The sequence below is a fragment of the Ambystoma mexicanum genome, chromosome 4q (assembly GCF_040938575.1).
Source record: "Ambystoma mexicanum isolate Mex_15411 chromosome 4q, UKY_AmexF1_1, whole genome shotgun sequence".
In the NCBI taxonomy this organism is placed as follows: Eukaryota; Metazoa; Chordata; class Amphibia; order Caudata; family Ambystomatidae; genus Ambystoma; species Ambystoma mexicanum.
Window position 1 is genome coordinate 119149270 of NC_090928.1, and position 22445 is coordinate 119171714.

At 47.0% G+C, this 22445-nt stretch overlaps 1 protein-coding gene across 1 annotated transcript in view; it reads right to left on the bottom strand.

Moving 5' to 3' along the window:
• LOC138467527 (zinc finger protein 135-like) overlaps window positions 1–22445 on the bottom strand; it is a 312864-nt gene that overhangs the window by 236820 nt on the left and 53599 nt on the right. The window contains exon 2 of the mRNA XM_069607632.1: window positions 18944–19070. Coding sequence (XP_069463733.1) covers window positions 18944–19070 — 127 coding nt within the window. The remainder of the gene's footprint in view (window positions 1–18943; window positions 19071–22445) is intronic.

Below are 22445 nucleotides of genomic sequence, written 5' to 3' on the forward strand. Positions count from 1 at the left end.
CTAGTTCTTGTAGTTCCTTGTGTGGTAGAAATAGTCGCCCTTGATAATAAGGTAGGTCATTGATGACTGAGTAGTCCGGGCCTTTCTTCACCCAGTCCTGCAGGGCTGTTGGATCGAAGAGTTGTTGGATCTTTACTTGAATATTGTTACTCACCAAACGGGAGTGGACAAGACAGGAGGCCAAACCAGCGAGACTGTGCGTTGATTGAAGAGCTCGGTTTGGAGCCTCCACCCGAGCCTCCTCTCTATGAGGGAAAATGACCTTCCTGATGATATGACCCACTGCTGATAATTGTGCCAGACAGAGGGACCGATCACCCGAAAGAGCGGGGAGAAACACGCCGCCACGGACCCAGCTGCAAGAAACAACACACGATTAATCACTTGGGAAAACAGCAACTACCAATAGATGGAGATAAGACAGAATAGTACCCAAACAACCCAGTCCCTGGATCCTGAAACCACAATGCCCTGGTATGCCCTGGAATTATAGACTAGGAATTAGAAACTATCCTGAGTGGTGTAGGTAACAAAGAAAAAAAAGGTCCTGAAGTCTTAGCCTAGGAAGTCAAAGTTCCCTTATACTCCAGGATGCAGAACACAACGACAGTGCAAAATAATAAACGGGGAATGTTAGTTGGGTAGCTAGGCCCGGGCGGAACGAGGGACGCACTAGATCCGGGTGGGTGCACAACTGCAAGGCGTCCCCAAAGTGCACTTAAAGGGCGGAACGAGGTAGAATCCGAAACAGCAAATGTCCTTTAACAGTATAGAAAAATGGATAGATTTGGTACACAGGCGAGCAAGAAGGTAACAGAATCAGCAGGCAGGCAGTCCTCACAACAATCCTCAAGTCGGTACACGGGCGAGCAAGAAGGTAACAGAATCAGCAGGCAGGTAGGCAGTCCTTAGTTCAAAAGAGGGTTCGATACACGGAGCACGGAATGAAGGAGAAGGAAACCGGAATCCGTGGAGCAGGCTGGAAACAATAAAGAGGAGCTTCAGAAACAAGGCGATAAAACGGAACTAAGCGCCGGCTGTAACTTTCAAACAGAAGCAGCGTCCTCCGGGCTGCAGCCGCTTAAATCAATGAGGAGGTGGAGCCAAGTGAGGGAGGAACACGTGATGTTATGGACTACGAATTCCCTTAGGTTTCATGAGAATCGTAGTTTGAAAACCGTCTGGCTGGTGCAGTAGTTGTTAGCCTCCAGGGCATTCTCCACTTCATCAGGAATGGCGCTGCAGAATGCCGAACAGAACGGCGAAGCGCAATAGTTTTGCCAGATGTCCTTTTCTGCTGTCGGCCCTGAGGTTAAGTATGAAGCACGGGGTCTTAGTGTGGAACGGTGCCGAGGTGTGACAGCATCCACCCCCAAAGGCGCCACCAACCCCCTGCGCGCATGGAAGCGGCGCAGAAGCCTAGGACAATGAATATTATGCAGCGGTTCCCAAGATCTATCTTCAGGACCGTAGCCCTTCCAGTCAACTAGGTAGAACGGGCAACCCCTGCGTAGTCGGAAGTCCTGGATATCCGCCACTTCGTATTCAACATCGCCCTGCACCCGGACGGGAGAAGGGCGGAGTGGCAAGCGAGTAGCAGGAGGACAGGGCTTCAGGAGGCATACATGAAAAACCGGATGCAATTTCCATGAGGCAGGTAGAGAAAGCCGCACTGCCACAGGACTAACCACATCAGTGATAGAATAGGGACCCACAAATTTGGGCAAAAGCATGCGTTTACCAGGGATTTTCAGGTTGCGTGTCGACAACCAGACCTTCATGCCCACCTTGTATGTCGGCACAGGACTCCGACGCCGGTCAGCATATTTCTTGGCCCTATTCTGGGCAGTAAGGAGATGCAAACAAACTGCCATGTGGACGGATTTGATGTCCCGAACGCATGCCTGGGCTGTCGGATTATCCAAGGGAAAAGAAGGATCCAAGGGCAACGATCGTGGATGTTGCCCATACATGGCGTAGAAAGGTGACACCCCAGAAGCCGAGTGCAAAGAGTTATTATAGGCAAATTCAGCTGACAACAACATCGTCAACCAGGAAGACTGAAAGCGTAAGCACAGACAACGGAGGAACAGCTCTAGAGTAGCGTTGACTCTCTCAGTCTGCCCATCTGTCTGGGGGTGATAGGCAGTGCTGTACTGATGGTCAATGCATAAAGATGCAGTTAAGGCTTTCCAAAAACGCGAGGTAAACTGTGGGCCGCGATCTGACACCACGATGGATGGTAGGCCAAAGAAACGGAAGATATTCTTGAGGACCAAAGATGCGAAAACTGGTGCTGAAGGCAGACCCATACAAGGAATAAAGAGTGCCATTTTGGTGAAATAGTCAATGACGACCCAGATAGTATCAAAACCGTCCACCGGAGGCAGATCCACTATGAAGTCCATGGAGACCATATACCATGGCTTGTGCGGCACCAGAAGTGGTTGTAATAAACCCACTGGTTTGGAACGTGATATTTTGCATTGGGCACACACAGAACAAGCGGCCAGATAGTCAACCACATCCCTAGACATAGAGGGCCACCATGCCCAGCGACGCAAAGAGTCCAGAGTTTTTTGTTGACCCGGGTGGGCCGCTATCAATGAGTCATGAGACCATTCCAGGGCGCGGAGACGTGCCTCCCCAGGCGGCAAGTATAAGCGACCCTGAATGTATGGCAATTCCTGTACTACATCGAGATTGAGGGCCATGCATTCCTCTGCATGTGAGGAAACCCATTCCAAGACCAGGGAACGAAGCGAAGGCTGGGGTGTGCAACCACAAACCACTCTACAAGGTAACAATAGAGAATGGTCTGATGCAGAACTGCCCGGGTTGTGATCCAGACGCGATAATGCGTCGGCACATGTGTTGAGCCGGGCCGGTCGGAAGGTGATGGTGAAGTTGAACTGGGAAAAGAAGAGATGCCAGTGGGCCTGCCGAGCGGTGAGGCATTTCATTGATTTAAACGCCAGGAGACTCCGATGGTCAGAGAAGACTGTGACAGGATGACGTGCACCCAGTAAATGGTGCCTCCATTCTGAGAAGGCATCCTTAATGGCCAAGAGTTCTCTTTCAGTGATGGGGTAGTTGCGCTCATATTGGGTTAGTTTTCTAGAATAATATGCGACTGGATGAATCTCCCCTGAGTCAGGACAACGCTGAGACAGAACCGCCCCAATGGCGGAACCAGAAGCATCAGCCTCCACTAGAAAGGGTAAGTGAGGATTAGGATGTTGTAACACCGGAGCGGTGGAGAACGCAGCTTTCAAAGCCTCAAAGGCGTTCTGTGCCTCCTCATTCCATCGATATAGTTTCTTAGAGCTTGTCAGAGCAGTGAGAGGAGCTGAAATGGACAAAAACGAGTGGATAAAACGCCCGTAGAAATTCGCAAATCCTAGAAAGGACTGCAAGGCTTTGATTGAGGTAGGGACAGGCCATTCAAGTACTGCCTTAACTTTGGAACGACTCATTCTGATGCCCTGGTTGGTAAGGTCATAACCGAGGAATTCGACCTCGGTAGAGTTGAATACACACTTCTCTGCTTTGACAAATAGATTGTTTTCCCTAAGTCGTTGTAATACAAGGCGTACGTGTTCAGTGTGTTGTTCGCTGGAGGATGAGTATATCAGGATGTCGTCCAGGTAAACAACAACAAACTGGTCTAGACAGTCATGAAAGATGTCATTCATAAAGGCCTGAAAAGTGGCCGCAGCATTACAGAGTCCGAAGGGCATCACTAGATACTCGAACAGTCCATACCGGGTTTTGAATGCCGTTTTCCACTCGTCCCCTTCACGCATTCTGACGAGATTATAGACGCCCCGGAGATCCAATTTGGTAAAGATAACAGAAGAACCAAGTTGATCCAAAAGGACTGAAATCAGTGGAAGGGGGTACTGATTTTTTTATCGTAATAGCATTCAATGCTCTATAATCAACACAAGGACGGAGGTCTCCATCTTTCTTCGGGACAAAAAAGAGAGGAGACGCTGTAGGAGACTTAGAGGGTCTAATAAACCCTGTGACCAAAGATTTGTCGATGTACTCCTTCAGTACCTTGTCCTCGGGTATGGTAAGAGAATACACGCTCCCAACCGGGATTTTAGATCCCGGCACCAGATCAATAGGACAGTCATATGGTCTGTGAGGCGGTAGATGATCCGCCCCCTCTTTATCAAACACATGCCGAAAGGAGAGGTATTCCGAAGGAATGTGCGTAGTGGTAGAAACGGCCCCAATGACTGCCATGGATGCTACCAACGCCTGAGAGGATGATTCTGGATACACACTTGTGTTCTGAAAGCATTTTTCATTGCACACGGAGGAAGGAAACTGAACCACCATGTTTGCCCAGTCGATAGCGGGATTATGGTGTCGTAGCCAAGGGATTCCCAATATGACCGGAAACTGAGGAGCTTTGATCAAATCAAACGATAAGGTCTCCACATGCCCTTCCTCTGTCTGCATCCGAAGCAGAGACATGTTTTGGGTAACCAGACCGGAAATCAAGGATGTACCGTCAACTGCATGTACAGTTTCGGGTTGAGCTTTGGACAGGGCTGGTACGTTGTTCTTTACAGCATAATCGTAGTCCATATGATTACCGGTGGCCCCAGAATCAATAATGGCAAGGGATGAAAATGAAGCGTCAGGGGTCACGGTAAAGACTACCGACAGGCTGACTGGGGCGAAAGCGACCCTGTGAGAGTCCAAAGAGTATACCCCCGGCATAGGGACTCCATCTATCGCCGGGTTCTGGCGTTTCCCGCCTTTTTGTTGGGTCTTTTTGGACAGTCATTTAGTAAATGTTCGGCCGATCCACAATACATACATAAATTATGTGATCGCCGGCGCTCCCGTTGTGCAGGTGTTAAAGGACCTCGGACGGCCCCACCTGCATAGGTTCCGGAACAGAGGAAGGAAGACTGACAGAATCCAAGAGAGGGGGTATTGGTGTGGTAGACTTGCGTTCTCCTTTCCTTTCAGCTCTTCTAGCGTCAATCTGTAATACCAAGTCCAGGAGTTCACTGAATACGGTAGGGACTACTGGTACCGTGGCTAAGGCGTCCTTCAGCTCTTCTGACAGCCCTTTATAGAACACTGCTGACTTCTTTTCTTCGGGCCAGTCTGTCTCAGCAGCGAGTTGATTGAACCTGGTAAGATAAGTGAACAGAGAAGAAGTACCCTGACGTAAGTTCAGGAACTCTAGGTCTGTAACTTGGGATTTATAACGGGTATCAAAAACCCTGTTCATGGCGGTGATGAGAGCATCACAGCCATACAAGACAAAGCTATTTGCTTCGAGTAACGGATTGGCCCAGGCTGCAGCCATCCCTCCTAGATGCGAGAGGACAAAAGCCGCCTTCGTGGTTGAATTGGGAAAGGCTGTGGGGCGGCAAAGGAAGTGCAGTTTGCATTGATTGATAAATGTCCGATAATGCTTTGGATCGCCAGTGAAGCGTTCCGGCGGGGCCAATGGAAACTGTGTAGCCATGAGAACAGGGGCTGCCGTGAATCCCGACGTGGAGGCCGAAGAGACACCGGAACCAGAAGCAGTGGCACCAGACGTGTCTACCCCCAGTGTGTGGGGAGGTGGGAAGCGTTGCAAACCATCAATTCGGTGGTGCAAGGCATCATGTGCTGCCGTCATGTCCGACCGTAAGTCGGATACCAAACGGACCAGGGCAGCGAAAGGGTCTGTCTCTTCCATGGCTTCTGTTTCTGTTACTCACTGAACGGGAGTGGACAAGACAGGAGGCCAAACCAGCGAGACTGTGCGTTGATTGAAGAGCTCGGGTTGGAGCCTCCACCCGAGCCTCCTCTCTATGAGGGAAAATGACCTTCCTGATGATATGACCCACTGCTGATAATTGTGCCAGACAGAGGGACCGATCACCCGAAAGAGCGGGGAGAAACACGCCGCCACGGACCCAGCTGCAAGAAACAACACACGATTAATCACTTGGGAAAACAGCAACTACCAATAGATGGAGATAAGACAGAATAGTACCTGAACAACCCAGTCCCTGGATCCTGAAACCACAATGCCCTGGTATCCCCTGAAATTATAGACAAGGAATTAGAAACTATCCTGAGTGGTGTAGGTAACAAAGAGAAAAAAGGCCCTGAAGTCTTACCCTAGGAAGTCAAAGTTCCCTTATACTCCAGGATGCAGAACACAACGACAGTGCAAAATAATAAACGGGGAATCCCGGGCGGAACGAGGGACGCACTAGATCCGGGTGGGTGCACAACTGCAAGGCGTCCCCAAAGTGCACTTAAAAAGGCGGAACCAGGTAGAATCCGAAACAGCAAATGTCCTTTAGCAGTATACCAAAATGGAAAGATTCGGTACACAGGCGAGCAAGAAGATAACAGAATCAGCAGGCAGGCAGTCCTTACAACAATCCTCAAGTCGCTACACGGGCAAGCAAGAAGGTAACAGAATCAGCAGGCAGGTAGGCAGTCCTTAGTTCAAAAGAGGGTTCGATACACGGAGCACGGAATGAAGGAGAAAGAAACCGGAATCCGTGGAGCAGGCTGGAAACAATAAAGAGGAGCTTCAGAAACAAGGCGATAAGACGGAACTTAAGCGCCAGCTGTAACTTTCAAACAGAAGCAGCATCCTCCGGGCTGCAGCCGCTTAAATCATTGAGGAGGTGGAGCCAAGTGAGGGAGGCACACGTGATGTTATGGACTACGAATTCCCTTAGGTTTCATGGGAATCGTATTTCGAAAACTGTCTGGCTGGTGCAGTAGTCGTTAGCCTCCAGGGCATTCTCCACTTCATCAGGAATGGCGCTGCAGAATGCCGAACAGAACGGCGAAGCGCAATAGTTTTGCCAGATGTCCTTTTCCGCTGTCGGCCCTGAGGTAAGTATGAAGCACGGGGTCTTAGTGTGGTACGGTGCCGAGGTGTGACAAATATCCTCTAGTGTCTGTAGAGTGGTTATGCCAAGAATTCTTTGTTCTGAAAATATAGGCACCGGTTCCGGGTTCGCATATGCTTCTCCCATCCCTATTCGGGATAAAGCATCTGCCTTGCCATTTTTACAACCTGGTCGATAAGTGATCACGAAATCGAACTCGGCAAAGAACAATGCCCATCGAAGTTGACGCGACGATTGGGCCTTGGCTGTTTTTAAATACTGCAAGTTCCGGTGATCAGTGATTACCGTAATGGTATGTCTGGCACCGAGAAGATAATGCCGCCAAGCCTTGAAGGTGGATTTGATGGCTAATAATTCTTTATCGGTAACCGCATAGTTTAACTCGGGTGCCGAGAACTTTCTGGACCAAAATGCTACTGGGTGAAGTTGACCGGTTTCAGGATCCTTCTGGGACAGGACAGCCCCCATGGCTAAACTGGATGCATCAGTTTCAACTATGTATGGAAGTTCGGGGCGTGGATGCTTTAAGACAGGTGCAGACGTGAATTTTGCTTTCAGCTCTTGGAAGGCCTTTTCAGCTTCTTCGGTCCACAAGAAGCGTTTGTTTTTTCGCAAAAGTGCTGTGATAGGGTGTACAACATGTGAGAAATCCGGAATGAATCTGCGGTAGAAATTAGCAAATCCGAGCATGCTTTGTACCCCTTTAACTGAACTGGGTAATGGCCACTTGAGGATTGCGTCCACCTTTCGAGAGTCCATTCGGACTCCTTTTGGAGTCAGGATAAATCCAAGGAAATCAACTTCCGTGGCATGAAAAAGGCATTTTTCCAATTTTGCATATAACTTGTGCTGGCGTAGTTTCTCAAGGACGGCACGAACGTGCTTCACATGGTCTGATTCTGAAGAGGAGTACACTAGAATATCGTCTATGTATACAACAACACAGACGTCAATGAGTTCACGAAGGACATCGTTCATAAAATACTGGAAGGCTGCTGGTGCATTGCACAACCCGAAGGGCATCACCTGGTATTCGAATAACCCATACTTAGTGCGAAAAGCAGTCTTCCATTTGTCGCCTTTCTTTACATGTACCAGATGATATGCCCCTCGGAGATCTAATTTAGTGTAGATGCACGCGTCCTTTACTTGGTCTAGTAATTCGGGGATCAGAGGCAATGGGTATTGGTTCTTAACTGTGATCTGAATTTAATGCGCGGTAGTCTATGCACGTTCTGAGGTCACCTTCCTTTTTAGGCACGAAGAACAAAGCTGAAGATGCAGGGGACTTGGATCGACGAATGAAGCCATTAGCAAGGTATTGGTCCAAGTATTGTCGTACGTGAAGGTTTTCGGGTTCCGTAAGGGCGTAGATCCTACTACATGGAGGTTGTGCACCGGGTATGAGATCGATTTGACAATCGTATGATCTGTGAGGTGCTAGGGTGTTTGCGTGTTCCTTTTGGAAAACATCCTGAAATTCTTGATATTCTTGAGGTAACTGCACGACTGGAGTAGCGACTGTGGCCAGGCCTTGGTTCAAGGTTTTTTTTGGGTAACAAGCATGTACAAAACCCGGGAAGGTTATTCTCTTCTCTCGCCAATCAATACGAGGATTATGTGTTTCCAACCAAGGTATCCCCAGTATTATATTGAACTGCAGGGCTTTGATTAAATCAAACACAATAGTCTCTCGATGCCCATCCTGACCCAATAGTGTCATGAGTTACAGGCCCAGAGGCAATTTCAGTTCCATCGACTGTGATGATGACATCCGAAGTGGTCTTTTTGCAGAGATAGATTCATCCTAGAAGCCAACTCGTGGTCCACATAGTTTCCTATGGCCCCGCTATCAATGTATGCCTTCACTGCGTGCATACGTGATGGCTGCCTTGGATCTATAAGGACCATTGGTATGATGAAGTGCAAGGTCTGAGTATCCTTCTTCAAGCTCGGCAAGCGGACCCCTACGCTTGTCGGGTGTGGTCATTTCCGGAATCAGGCTCTGTTTGATTTTTATCAGAAACTCCGACTACTTTTTTAGATGTTTTTATAGGGCAATCCCGTAGAAAATGTCCTGAGGCCCCACAGTACAAACACAATTGCATCTGCCGTCTTCTTTCTCTTTCCTTTTGAGTTAAGGTTCCCTAGACCCCCCCTGAACATCTGTTCCTTTGAGGGTAACATTGGATTTAACCAATACCCGATTCTGGAACTTAGCTCGATCAGCCTTTCTATTCTGAAGTCGGTGGTCTAACTGGACCACTAAGTCAATATATTCTGCACAATCCTGAGGTGGGTTCACAACTTGGGCCAAAACGTCTTTGAGTTCACCCCGAAGTCCACGATGAAATAATGTAATTCGTTTTACCTCTGGCCATCCGGTTTCCACCACTAACCTATTGAAAGTGGCGATATAGGTTAGTAGATCCTGGTTACCTTGTCGTAATGATAAAAGTTTGTTATCCAGGGACTGTCCCTGTGAATGTCTGGCAAATAGTCTTTCCATGCTCAATTGAAAATCTTGAAAATCCCGAAGAAGAGGGTCATCCTGGTTAACTAAAGGAATTGAGCAATCCGCTGCGCTGCCACTAAGATATGATAGTACAAAGGCTACTTTGGTTTGGTCGTTTGGAAAAGCTCCAGGTCTGCATAAAAAGTGCAAGCGGCATTGGTTCATAAACACGGCAAACTTTTTTGGGTCCCCAGCAAAACGTTTGGGTGGAGCTAAAGGAATGCTCCCTGGTAGAACCACTTGCACAGGATTGCTCGATGAAACAGGAGTTGGATTCCCCCCGAGTCCAAGTAATGGTGTTTGCCCAGCTTGGTTTTGCAGTAATTGTCTAGCAAGATCATCAGTGCGCTCCTTTGACACAATCAGTTCTCTCCTGAGGGCATTAGTCTCTTGGCGCGCAGAGTGCACTTCTGCCCTAAGTTCCCCTAAAAATAGGGCTAGTTGGTCGGTTTCTGAGGTTTCCATAACGCCCAGGTGAGGATTTGTAGATAGGCTTTGCGTTCTGTTACGCTCACCTGGCTCCCACAGGGGCGTCGGTCGGACCCGGACAGCTGCGGTCTCCACCCACGTGATGCGTAGTGCAGCAATGACTGACTGGATCTGCCCTCCTAATCTTGTCTGCTTAACCCGTAGAAATATTCTCCTTATATTCTTGAAAGATGAGCTCTCCATCCTGCGTGGATTTGCAGGGGCGCGTCGATTCCAGTTACTTCACTGGTTTGAAGGCTCGGGAGAGTTCCGGAGAGTATTGACACTGAGGTTCCTGGTGAGGACCAGTAAGTATTAAGTTCATAGAGTTCAATATGTCCGATGTTCACTCTTGTTCCCCCCTTCCTTTTTTGTCTTGGAGCTGGCTCATGAAAAGATGCTCTTGTGGCAGCTGGTGGCGCTCAGGTAAGAGTCTGTATTACCCGGCGCTGTCCGGTAAATGTTGCGTGAGGAAAACGTGTTGTTTTGTCTCTCTTTACAGATGCGGCATGTGAAAATATGGAGAGTCACAAAAGGATGCCTCCGGTGGTAAATCAGGTAAGTCTATGGTGGTAAGAATTATATTTGTTGGTTCCCTCGGCTCACCTTGTGGTTTTCTTTTGTCTCCTAGGTGCCGAAGTTCGGCGAAGAAATGATGGAGGCAGCGCCGACCCGAAGGATGCTGTGAAGACTAGTGAGTATGGCGCGGCGCTGCAGCTGGAGGTGCGGCGCGTGCAGAAATGATGTTCTTTACAGGTCCGGAGACAAGATGGATCCAGAATCAGGTGTGGAATAGAAATAAGTTAGTTTTCTAACCTTGTCCCTTTTTTTCATCTTTGTTTTAGGAGCTCCACATTCGAGGCGGGCGTGGCAGAAGACTGGATGCAGGCTGCAGGCACGGTGAGTGTTACGCTGCTGGATGCAGAATAACACGAAGCGTGTGTTGCTGGTCGGGTGTGGTTTAAATAGCCTCAAAAGTAGTCCCAGGTAAGAAGTTCCTAGAACCACACCCGAGTAAAAAATAGTCCCTGTAGACAAATAGTCCCTTTCAGGCTTCATGTTGGATTGGAGTCATTTGCAGCATGGTCTGCCTGAGTAAGTAATGATTATGAGCCTGGCGCCTACTATGAGCCTGGTGCCATAACCCCTAGCCGGGGCTGCTGAGGTTTTACTAAATGTCTAGATGCCTGCTCCCGGGGCTGATGGGCTTGGTCCGGATGCCTGGGGGTAGGCATCATGACAGTTATTTGGAGAGAGGGTGCAGGCATGAAAGGAGTCACTAGATGGCCCTCCCCATTGAGCCACATATGGTCACCGGGTATACGAGAAGAAATCCACGATCATCCTAGATTCCAATCGTGGTACGATGCGGGTTTGGAGAGGGTTGGGCAATTGTGGAGAAATGGGACATAGATCACGATTACTGAACTTGAGGAAGCGCTAGGGATCCACCCACTACCAGTCTTCCTCTTCCTACAACTAAAGGACACCCTCACGAGGAAGGAATGGGCTGAAAAAATCCAAACAGATCTCACCCCCTTTGAAAAGCTTCTAGATGCAATGTCTAGAACCAAGGGCACGATATCTGGCATGTACAAAGCACTATTGGAGGTGGGAAAGGGCTCAACCGACAATCTCAAACATAAATGGGAAAGGGACCTGGGCATAGAACTAGACCCAAGCGATTGGAATACCATCTGTGGGGGCGTGTCCCGGGTATCAATAGCAGCGCAATACAAGCTCCACGCCATTAAGCTCCTCCACAGGTGGCAATATTACCCCCATAGATTATCTAAAATGTACCAGACAAGGAGCCCACTCTGTTGGCGCCAGTGCGGGGAGCGAGCAGATTACTTGCATATATGGTGGGGGTGTCCTCGTGCCATACATACTTTCGGACATACTGGAATGAAGTCCTTAGTTGGATCAACAAGGTGGACGGGATTTCCAGGGAAACCACCCCGCTCCTGGTTCTATTCGGCCTTGAGCAATCTTAGGGAGAGATGACTAAACTAAAAGGTATAGCAGCCATGCTCCTACTAGCCGCTAGGGCATGCTTGGTCACCAGGTGGAAAGCGGACACTCTCCCTATCCTGAGAGAGTGGGTTACAGTGGTGACCAATATATACACAATGGAGCGAATCACTACCGCTCTCCATGGTAGAGCAGCTCAGAACGAGATGATGTGGTGCGATTTTGTAAGGGAACACTTGACTGAATCCTCTCCAGTCACTGAATCACAGGAACACCAGTAGACTCTTCAAAGTATGCTCCGAATTCTTCTTGATGTGAGATATGCCCCTGGGCGGCCCAGGCCCCTGAATCTACTGACCTCATTGTTACCTAAATTGAATGAAAACTATAGACAGCGCAGACTATCTGTTCAGACCAACAAAAAGTGCACCTATGAAATGCGAAATGTATAACTCTCTATTGAAACCCTGCTCGGGGGGACAGTGGAGGGAGGGTACGGGAAAGGGGAAAAAAAATAGTTGGAAAGTTAAGTTAAATCTTTAAAGTTCATTGTTGCAAGGAGCCATTGTGAGAACCGAAATGTAAACACGATTGCAAATGCCTTGATTGTAAGTGTAACCCAACTTCTTGCTTTGTTGAAAATTTTATAAAAAGTAAAATTTGAAGAAAAAAAAAAAAAGAAAGCAAGAGCTATGATGAAGTACCCAGACACACTTTTGTGGGGCTGCTTCTGAAATATTCACTGGCTGCCCCCACTAATCCACACATGGATGGCACAGGACAGTCACATTGCTTCACTGCAGACCATCGGTCCAGTCCCTCCTCACAACACTAACCACCAGTTCCAGTGAACAAAATGTACCTTTCCCATTAAGAGAAAAGATTTCCCTTCACCAGACCTTTAACATTGTTAAAACTTTATTCGGAACATCAGGGAAGTGATCTTACAACTTAAAAGGGATATCTGATGAATCATGGAGTCCCACGGATACAATGTTTTAATAACACGCCTTTCCCACCGGGGACGGTTTCAGAGGGAAACAAAGTTACTTAAGCATTGTATCTAGGCCAATAATACAATGTTACCAGTTTCCCGAGCACCCTTAATAATAATGAAATCGAAGAGTTTAGTAAGCTGACCCAGCGTGTTTGCTGTATTGAATTTACGTTTTGGGAAAGCATCTAGTAGTACAGCCCAAGCGGCACAGGGTAGATTCCCAGATGGGTTACTGGCATCCAAGATGGTGGACAGGCCAGGTATAGACTTCGTCAAACACCCAATCCCAAAGCAGACTGAGGTGCACTTAGGGATCCTACCCAATCATAGCCCTATTTCAATCAGAGAAAAAAGGTGGAGACCCTCATTAGAAGTTCCACCCATGCTGAGAGGAGAGCGTCCAATAAAGCCCAGACCATGCAGTCTGGCAGTGCCGTTTGTAGGAGCAAGAGGCTTGTATGTGGAGAAGGCTGGAGAGGGAAGTGGCTGGAGAGAGGTGGTGGGAAGGGAGAGGAGAAGGTGACATCTATCGCAGAGAAGGAGATGTTGAGATTAGAAGTAGCAGTATTGGTAGCAGAAGTGGTGGAGGTTATGAGAGTTAAGTAGGAGGTGGTTACAGTTACACCAGAGATGGTGGTGGTCCTCGGAGTTAAGAAGGAGGTGGTGATAGTTGCACTAGATGTGGTGAGTGTTAAGGAGGAGTTGTGGACAGTTAGGTAAGAGGTGCAGGAATGCTGTGAGTTAAAGAGGAGACAATGGCAGCTACACTACAGGTGGCAGAGGTGCTGAGAAATAAGGAGGGGGTGGTAACAGCTTAACAGCTATGCCAGAGTTGGCAGATATGCTGTGCGTTAAAGAGGAGGTAGTGACAGCTACACCAGATATGGCAGTGGTGCATACCAGAAGTGGCGGATGTGCTGGGAGTTGATGAGGATGTGGTGACATTGGCACTGGGGGTTGTAACAGCAAAGGAGGAGAAATAGACAGTTAAGGAGGAGGTGGTGACAGTTGTGGCAGAGTTGGTAACAGCTGAAGCGTAAGTAGCGGTAGTAAAGGGAGGAAAAAAGGTAACAGCCAAGGAAGAATACTGCTATACAGCTAATCTCTACTTAGTCCTTTCTAGATCTGACTACCGTGCCAGCCTCCTCTATAGCTTTCCCAACTATGCGTTTTCACCTATGGACAAAATCATCCACTTCATGGTCCGCACACTTTCCAACCTTCATCGCTTTGCCTCTACCTCCTCTGCCTGTTGCCAGATTGGCTGAGTATCTATGAAACAAAGAGCTAGGTATAAACTTCTTATCATCTTCCAAACCATCCATGGACTCGCCCCAGCCTACGAATCTGCACATCTCACTCCCTACTTTCCTCCTCGCTCGTTAAGATCATCCTCAGCTCACCTCCTTGCCACTACTTCAGCCCCTTATGCGCCCTCTTGTTTTCGCTCTGTCTGTCTCACGTACTACTCCAGCTCTACCACTATATAAATCCAACTTCAAAGCTCTCCTTCTTTCCAAAGACCCTGTTTCCTGGCATTCTATGCTACTGCATCACCCTATTTTCCTTTCTCCCTACCCTTAATGGACAACCCTACAGTACGTTTCTTTCACACCTCCATCCTTAATTCAGCACTTTCTCCACCATCCCATTCCCATGTCATTCTGTTCTGTCGTCGTCCCTGGTTTATGTTTCCACCTTCCCCTGCAACATCTGGTATTCATGTCACATTTTCTCACCCCATTGTAAAGGACATATGTCCTACATTCTGTTATCAATGATAAATCCTGTATACATTTGTGTGCCAGAAATGTATTGCTTTGCCTGTAATTTTTATTCTTTTTTTAAAAAAACAGAGGTGGTAGCATGTGAGGTGGCAGAGGTGATACCAACTGAGGAGGTCAGGCCTTGCAAATTCTTAAAAATCCCACCAGACCTGCAGCTCAAGTTCCTGATTTAAATACTCAACCTAAGAGAAATGAATTCACCCCCCTGGTGACGATGACAAAATATTTACCTTTGCTCTCTATAAAAATGGTGCATGTCACCATAAGCACACTTCATCATTGGTGCAATGCTGCCATCCAAAGTCCAGCCATGTAGAGTGAAACTGGTATTTGTCATTTACTACAAACAAGGTTTGTTTGCAGTAAATGTCAAATAAAGGTTTCAAACATTGCCACCAAGGTCGAGTATCATTAAATTGGTACTCACCCTTCTTAAATCCTCCTTGCTAATTGAAGTGGGCTAGTAAATTCAGCTTCTAACCTGTGACAGAGAGACCCTGTGTTATGAAGTTCCTGGAACCCTACCCTGCAATCCAGATTGGGGTCCGCAATCAATGCTACATCACCTGAACTATACAAGAGAACCACATGAAAGAGGGATGGGCAAGAGTCAGTCTTTTCTGAGTCTCTGGGGCAACCTAGGCAGCCAGGAGGGTAAAAGAGTTAATGACTGGGCAGATGCAGCGGCACACAATAAACTATTCCCTTTGGGTTTTCCCTTTCGCCGGTCCACTCTCCCCAGAGAACTGGATACGACTGAATCTAAAATGTATTTCTTTTTGGGCCTGTCCATTATAGCTCTACCCCAGATTGTGTCTGTGCCTGCCCCACCTGTAATCGGTTAGTCGATCTCCCCCAGAGGTCTATGTCAGAAGGTAGAGTTTTTTTCCATAACGAAAAGGCATGTTTCAACCCAAGTTCTGAAGCTCTATACCATGCGACCATATATTTATATATGAGTAATTTCAAATAAACAGATTCTCCCAAAGATCTTAGCAAAAATAGTGTTCTTGAATTAAGTATTTCTTTTTCACCAGATATTCCACAAAAGTCTTATATGTACCTACATGAGATTTGTATAGACTAATGACAGAAACCACAATGGAAGAATAAAAGGATACTATATAAGAAGAATTGTAATCTTACTTTTAGTGAAGTCCATGTTTATTTATTGAAAATTGCTTATGTGAACATACAAGTGCAATCGTCATCACACTCATTTTCCTTCATGATGGCTCCCTGTCCACTCTTTGGGACAGGTCGAGAGAATGTTACATCAGAATACCGGAGGCACCACTGAGAAACTGGCCTCTGCATCAAGTCCCCAGCCCCTTCTCCAGGCACTCTCCCTCCACCCAACCTAGTACCACCCTCTCTTGGCATTCCCTCTGCACCTCCTGGATTCCCAGCCCCTATGGCTTTTTTTTCTATGCACTCAACCCGCCCCAACCATCTCCCAGTGTTCCCTTTGATCCCCTTGCATCCATAGGGTTTATAGTCTAAAGTCAAATTCAATAAAGTCGAAAAAGTAATGTCTAAAAAAAAATTAGAATGTCTTTTTTACTACGTTTTTTATTCGAAATGGGGGGTTCCTCCTCTGACCCCCCCCCCCCCCTCCTTTTTTTACCCCTTTTTTCACCTTGCGGAACCCAAAGAACACATATAAATAAAAAATAAAAAATATTCGAATTTTTTTTTCTGACATTTTGTTTTCGACATTTTTGTAATTCGACTTTATTAATTCGACTTTATGACTGCCCACCCATCCATAGGCCCTCCGGCCTTTTTCCCCCTACTGAACCTAGACATTCCCTACCTTGCACTATTTCACCTTGCATCCCCAACCCTTCCAGCATTTTTGCTCAAACCTCTTCTCTGCTCCAGTTACATCCCCTGTCTTTCCTCCACTCAACCCAACCACAATCCTCTCCCAGCATTCCCTCTTTTGCTCTTGCATCCCAAGCACCTACAGCTGTCATCCCTCCACTCTGCCCAGCCTCGGCCATCTTCCTGCATCCCAATACACGTCTTACATCCCCATCCCCTCAGGCCTTTCTCCTTCCACTCAATCCTTAGACAGTTAATCACATAAATTGAATCTAACAGCTTTGGACAAGAGGTCTATCTCCCTTAATTGCATCAACTACCACCCCTACATGGCACATTCTAGGGACCCTGAAGGGCACACGTGTCACAAGAAGGAAGAAGATGACCAGGCAACCAAACGGAGCCTGCATGACCAAGACCTACCTTTTTGTACTAGCTTCATAACTAAGCAAATGCAACTTTCTCCCACTCATCCCAGAAATCCTATCTAAATGGTGTAAAACTGTAAATATTAGGACACAAATCAGTCTGGAGATTTCCTGGTAGGCCTGTGCACCATGGGCCTTTTTGTGGGTGTACCCCGATTTTATTACCCTCTCTCCCATCCATGCCGACCCTTCTGTCCATCTCCCCAACTCCCCCCTAATCATTTGAAGTGAAGGTGTTGTTATAATGCTTCCAGAATGGTTTTTCTCACTTTAAAAATTTCATAGGTCAGTCTTTCGTACCATATATCCACTTTTTAATTATATAATTATAATTGGTTTTTTATAACACGCTTAATACCGAAGAGGTTTCTAAGCGCAGATTCAGTATTCGCCGCTGAGCTATACTACCCGTACCTATCACTTTATTGGGATAAAGATGCTGAAAATTGTCCCTATTTAGACACGTTCACCCATATTTTCTAGGTTGAGAACCTCCACAGTGAACGCACAGTGCACTGTGAGATCACTTTGAAAAACAGCTCAACGTCCATTTTTGGTTCCCAGTCCACCTGCCTGATGCTCAAAGTCCCAGCTTGTTACTGAACACAGCACCTGGCCAATTTGGAGTGTGGTTTTAGGTAGCTCTAAGCCTGCCCACCAACATGATATGGAAGGTGAAGTCAGAGCCTGGGGTCCTCATATTTCAAGCAACGTTTTCTTTGAACTAAATGTTTTGCCTCCCATGACGCTTAGCAAGTAGTTGTAAAAATGAGTGGGAGTATCAGGACTACAGATCTTTGTTGCAAATGGGTTACAATGTAACTATGAAAGAGAGAGAGAGAGAGAAAGATACATGAACTATCATCCTGACTAACCAACTTCCCTCTAAAATCTCCTACCAGCTTATACTACACAAACAAATCCCCAACAGAAGGGTGCAGCAAGCCTGTCCGTTAGCACATCAATATTAATCAAGCTATATCTAAGCTCTCCTTTTTAGCCCTATCACACTCCCCCACATCAGGGGGTAACCAGACCTAAAGTACTACAGTCTATCATATCTTGAGTTCCCCCCTTCGAATAGCATACTTCTAAGTGTTTCTGCAAAACCCATGGAAAGCATATTGGCACTCAGGACCGGGTACTTCCACCCATCGGTTCCATGTGTTAATATCCCCGCAAAAATATCGCCATACAAGAATGGCGGCATATTTCAGCTGCGACATCAACCCATTATACCTGCAGGGGACACCCCTGGAACCCACCATATAATTTTAAATGTAGCGAGGGACACCCCCGCAGCCCCTGCTCCCATTTACCTCAAAAAATATCCCCACATATAATATCGCCTATGGCCGTTCCTGACTACCATATATGTGGCGATATTATTGGTGGGGATAATTTTACCTGATACCCACCCATACACACTACAGTTTTCACATCTGCCGCCCCTCCACTAACAGACTAACAACATCAACCCCCTCTTTTCTTACAGAGCCACATGCAGTGAAGTACATCGAGAAACGAACACTACCACGGATTTCCACAGCGCAAGTTTGTATAACTTGAAAATAGCAAGGAAGGGAACCCCCAAATCCACTATCCCAAATATGGAGAGCGGGGGACACCCTTGCAACCCCCGTTTGGTACAACGGGATTCAACATTTCCATTCGTGCCGACTGCACCGTCACAGTGCATTTGGCATTTTGTTTCTGCTATTTTGGGGGAATATCAGCATGAGGACCCACAGCAGGGTCTGCTCCGTTGCCCTTGTTGGAAAAGAAGATAATAAAAATAATAATAACATCAATAAAATCATGTTTTTATATAGTGATTCGTGGCAGCTTCCTCCAGCATTTATGCACTGTAATAAAAGGAGTTATTACCAATACTCAGTTTATCATCCCAGAAAGCGTGAAGGGCTGAGTCGGTCTATATTGATGATTGCACAAGAAAACTTTGCAAACTGTATAAGATCCCTTCCTGCTCATCAGGCAAGATATTTTAGTTACTATACAAGCATTAGAAGAGGAACAGATCACAACCTTACCCAGTGAGATCAACGCTTGCTGAATGTCCTTCATAACGTTCCTGTAAAGCTCCTTCTGCCATTCGTGTAAAAGCTCCCACTCCTCTACCGAGAAGCAAGCAGCGACATCGTGGAACGTAACTGGTGCCTGCAAGGAGACATAGCTTATGCTAAATGTCTATTGTATGCTCGGAAATGTGGCTCACTGAAATACAATGAAGACTTAAAAAAAATATAAATTAGAACATTGATAGCATTCGGAGTATGATCGGTAGGTAAGGTAGCTGTGATGCTATTACAGGTATGCTTGCACATCTATGCACCCACCTGAATTATGGTAAATAGATCAGAAGCCCTGAACACTCTACCATGAGTTGGACCAGTAGTCATGCCACTTGAGAAATCAAAATAAATATGACACACTGCAATTGTCATGCTAATGTCGTTTTATCATATATCTCACTACTCATCAGATCCTGTGCACTACTATCTTTTCTTCTCCTGATCGCGTCACCAAGCACCACCAGTGCACCAGCACTTTCCTGGCCTATCACCGACACGTACCACTCTCACCCCTGTTACCCACCAGCCCTATTTACCATGACTGCCCCTAACCCATACCTAAACGACCCAGCACTATGGATCCTCCACTTTGCCACAAAACCCACACCAAATCGTCCCTGCACTACTAGCTGCAGAAACTCGAGACTTGGCTCAAAAAGCCTAATCTTGCGTATTGCCAGTACAGCCACATCACTGATCCAGCCCATCACCACCTATGCCCGCAACATGAGACTAGCCACGCGGCTTCACCTCCCACCTCCACATACCCTCACTCACATTAACAGCTCGCACACCCCACTCCCATCTAACACATACCCACTCGAGCCCACCCTCACTGATACCATCAGAAATTCCTATGCCAGCATAGGCAAAATCAGACACGACCGTCTCAGATCCAGGACACACACCATTTCAACTCCGTCTCACATACGCACTAGTAAAAGCAAAATTAATCCCAAAATATCCACTCACCTCACACATACATCATCCCCCCACCAGTCTGCTCCCCACCCCAAAGCCTCCTCCCCCCACACTCCCAACAGAAAACCACACCAAGCAACCACCAGAACAATCAAAGGCGCACTCATCAATGCTAGATCACTAGTCGGCCATGCCCTAGATATAGCCGACATCATCTCCATCAACAAACTAGACTTCATAGCCATTACCGAGACCTGGCTCCACGCAGCATCAGGTCCCAACCTAGCGCTAGCCATCCCAAATGACTACACCATCTACCGCACAGACAGACAAACAGCCAAAGGCGGCGGTGTAGCCATTATAGCAAGAAGCTCCCTTAACATCAGACACATACAAAATCAATCACTTCCATCTGCTGAACTAATCACAATCAAACTATCCACAACCAACACAAGCACAATCACAACCCATCTCATCTATAGACCACCGGGCCCCATATCCTCTTTTAATGACAATATAGCTCTCCTGCTGTCTAACAACACCAAACCTAACCCACAGCTCCTTATCCGTGGTCATTTCAACTTGGGGTATCATGACAAAAAAGTTGATAAAGCAAGCACAGTCGCTGATACCATATCTTAGCTAGGATTTACTCACCACATATCTCAACCCACTCACAACACAGGCTGCATCCTCGATTGGATAGCAGATCTTAACTGCAACACCACCATCCTCTCCAACACACCTTGTGCCTGGACTGACCACCACCTCATCATTTTCACCATCAACAAAGACAAACAAACACCTGCTACCATGCCCAACGCCCCAGCCACACTCACAAGAAACAGCAAAAACATCACAATTGAGAAACTCATCCCCCTACTCCAACCCATCATAGACTTCACACCCACCATCACTAACCCCACTGAATTAGTAGACCTCTACAACACTACCATCCTCAAGGCCATAAACACAGTAGCACCACTCAAACTACGGAAAGCCAAACCACGTGCATATCTTAACTCATGGTTCACTCCAGAACTAAAAACTCTCAGCAGAAATAAAAGACAAGCTGAATCAGCTTGGAAGCAGTCCCCGTCCGCCAACAATAAAACAGCCTACTCACTTGCCTCCAACACCTACAAGTCAGCAATCATCCAAACAAAAAAGAAACATGCACAATGAGAGAATCTGCAATGCCAAATCTAACACCAAAGAGCTCTTCAACATCCTGAAAGACCTAGAGTCTCCATCCCCCATCCCAGACACATGCACCAAAGACATCTCTTGGTGTACCAACATACAAGAAGCACTCCTTGGCAAAATTCCTATGTTACAAGCCAAAATTGAGTTAAAGAAAGAAAGTCTTACCTTCGCTGACAATCCCACCTCTCACACCCACACCTCACGATCGGACAACAACCACCTATTCGAATTTTCCACCATCACGACCAAAGAGGTTAAAGACATAATCACCTCTCTAAAACCTTCCAAATGCCAAGGTGACATCTGCCCTGCTCCAGTCATTAAAGACGCGGCCAAACACCTTGCCCCCTTCATCACATCTCTAAGAAATTCATCCTTCTCATCCAGCATAGTACCCAACAACCTAAAGGACTCCTGGGTTTTACCGCTACTTAAGAAACCCACTCTAGACCCTAGTTTCCCCACGAACTATTGACCTATTACCACTGTACCCTTCCTCCTAAAAATCCTTGACAGAGCTGACTACTTGCAGATCCAGAACCACCTAGAGAAAAATAACCTGTTAGGGTTAAGACAATCGGGCTTCCGCCCCAAACACGGCACAGAGACAGCCTTGATCGACCTCAAGACACAAATGGGCAACCTCAAAGACAACGGCAAACTATCCTTTCTTCTCCTCCTTGACCTGTCGGCCGCCTTTGACCTGGTAAATCATGACATTCTCTGCAAACATCTATCTTCAGCAGCCAAATTATCTGACAAGGCCAATGCCTGGATCCAGTCCTTCCTGAACAACAGATCTATGAGGGTCTTTGCTCCCACAGCCTCTGTGGTACCTGCCCCCGTTACCTGTGGCGTCCCCCAGGGTTCCTGTGTTTCCCCTACACTATACAATGTGTTTACAAAACCACTCTTCAACATACTTGACCAATTGGGTGTCATCTACACAAATTACGCCGATGACACGCAAATACTCATCCCACTAACAGGCGATTACTCCACTGACAACACAGTACTTAACAACATTTATTCCATTATCCAAGAATGGATGGCCAAACACAGACTCTGCCTCAACGACGACAAGACTGAGCTTCTTCTCCTAGGCTCCCAATCCAGACTTAAACTCGACAAACTTTATCAGACATTCACCATTGACGGCAATAACATTTCTGTCTCCAACAGTGTCAAAACTCTTGGTATTTACCGTGACTCCTCCCTCACACTGACGAGACAAATTAACGCTATCTCATCCGCCACCGCTTACACATGTAAGCTCATCAATGCCAGCAGACCTTACCTCTCAACCTCCAACTGCATCACCCTAGCCAGAGCA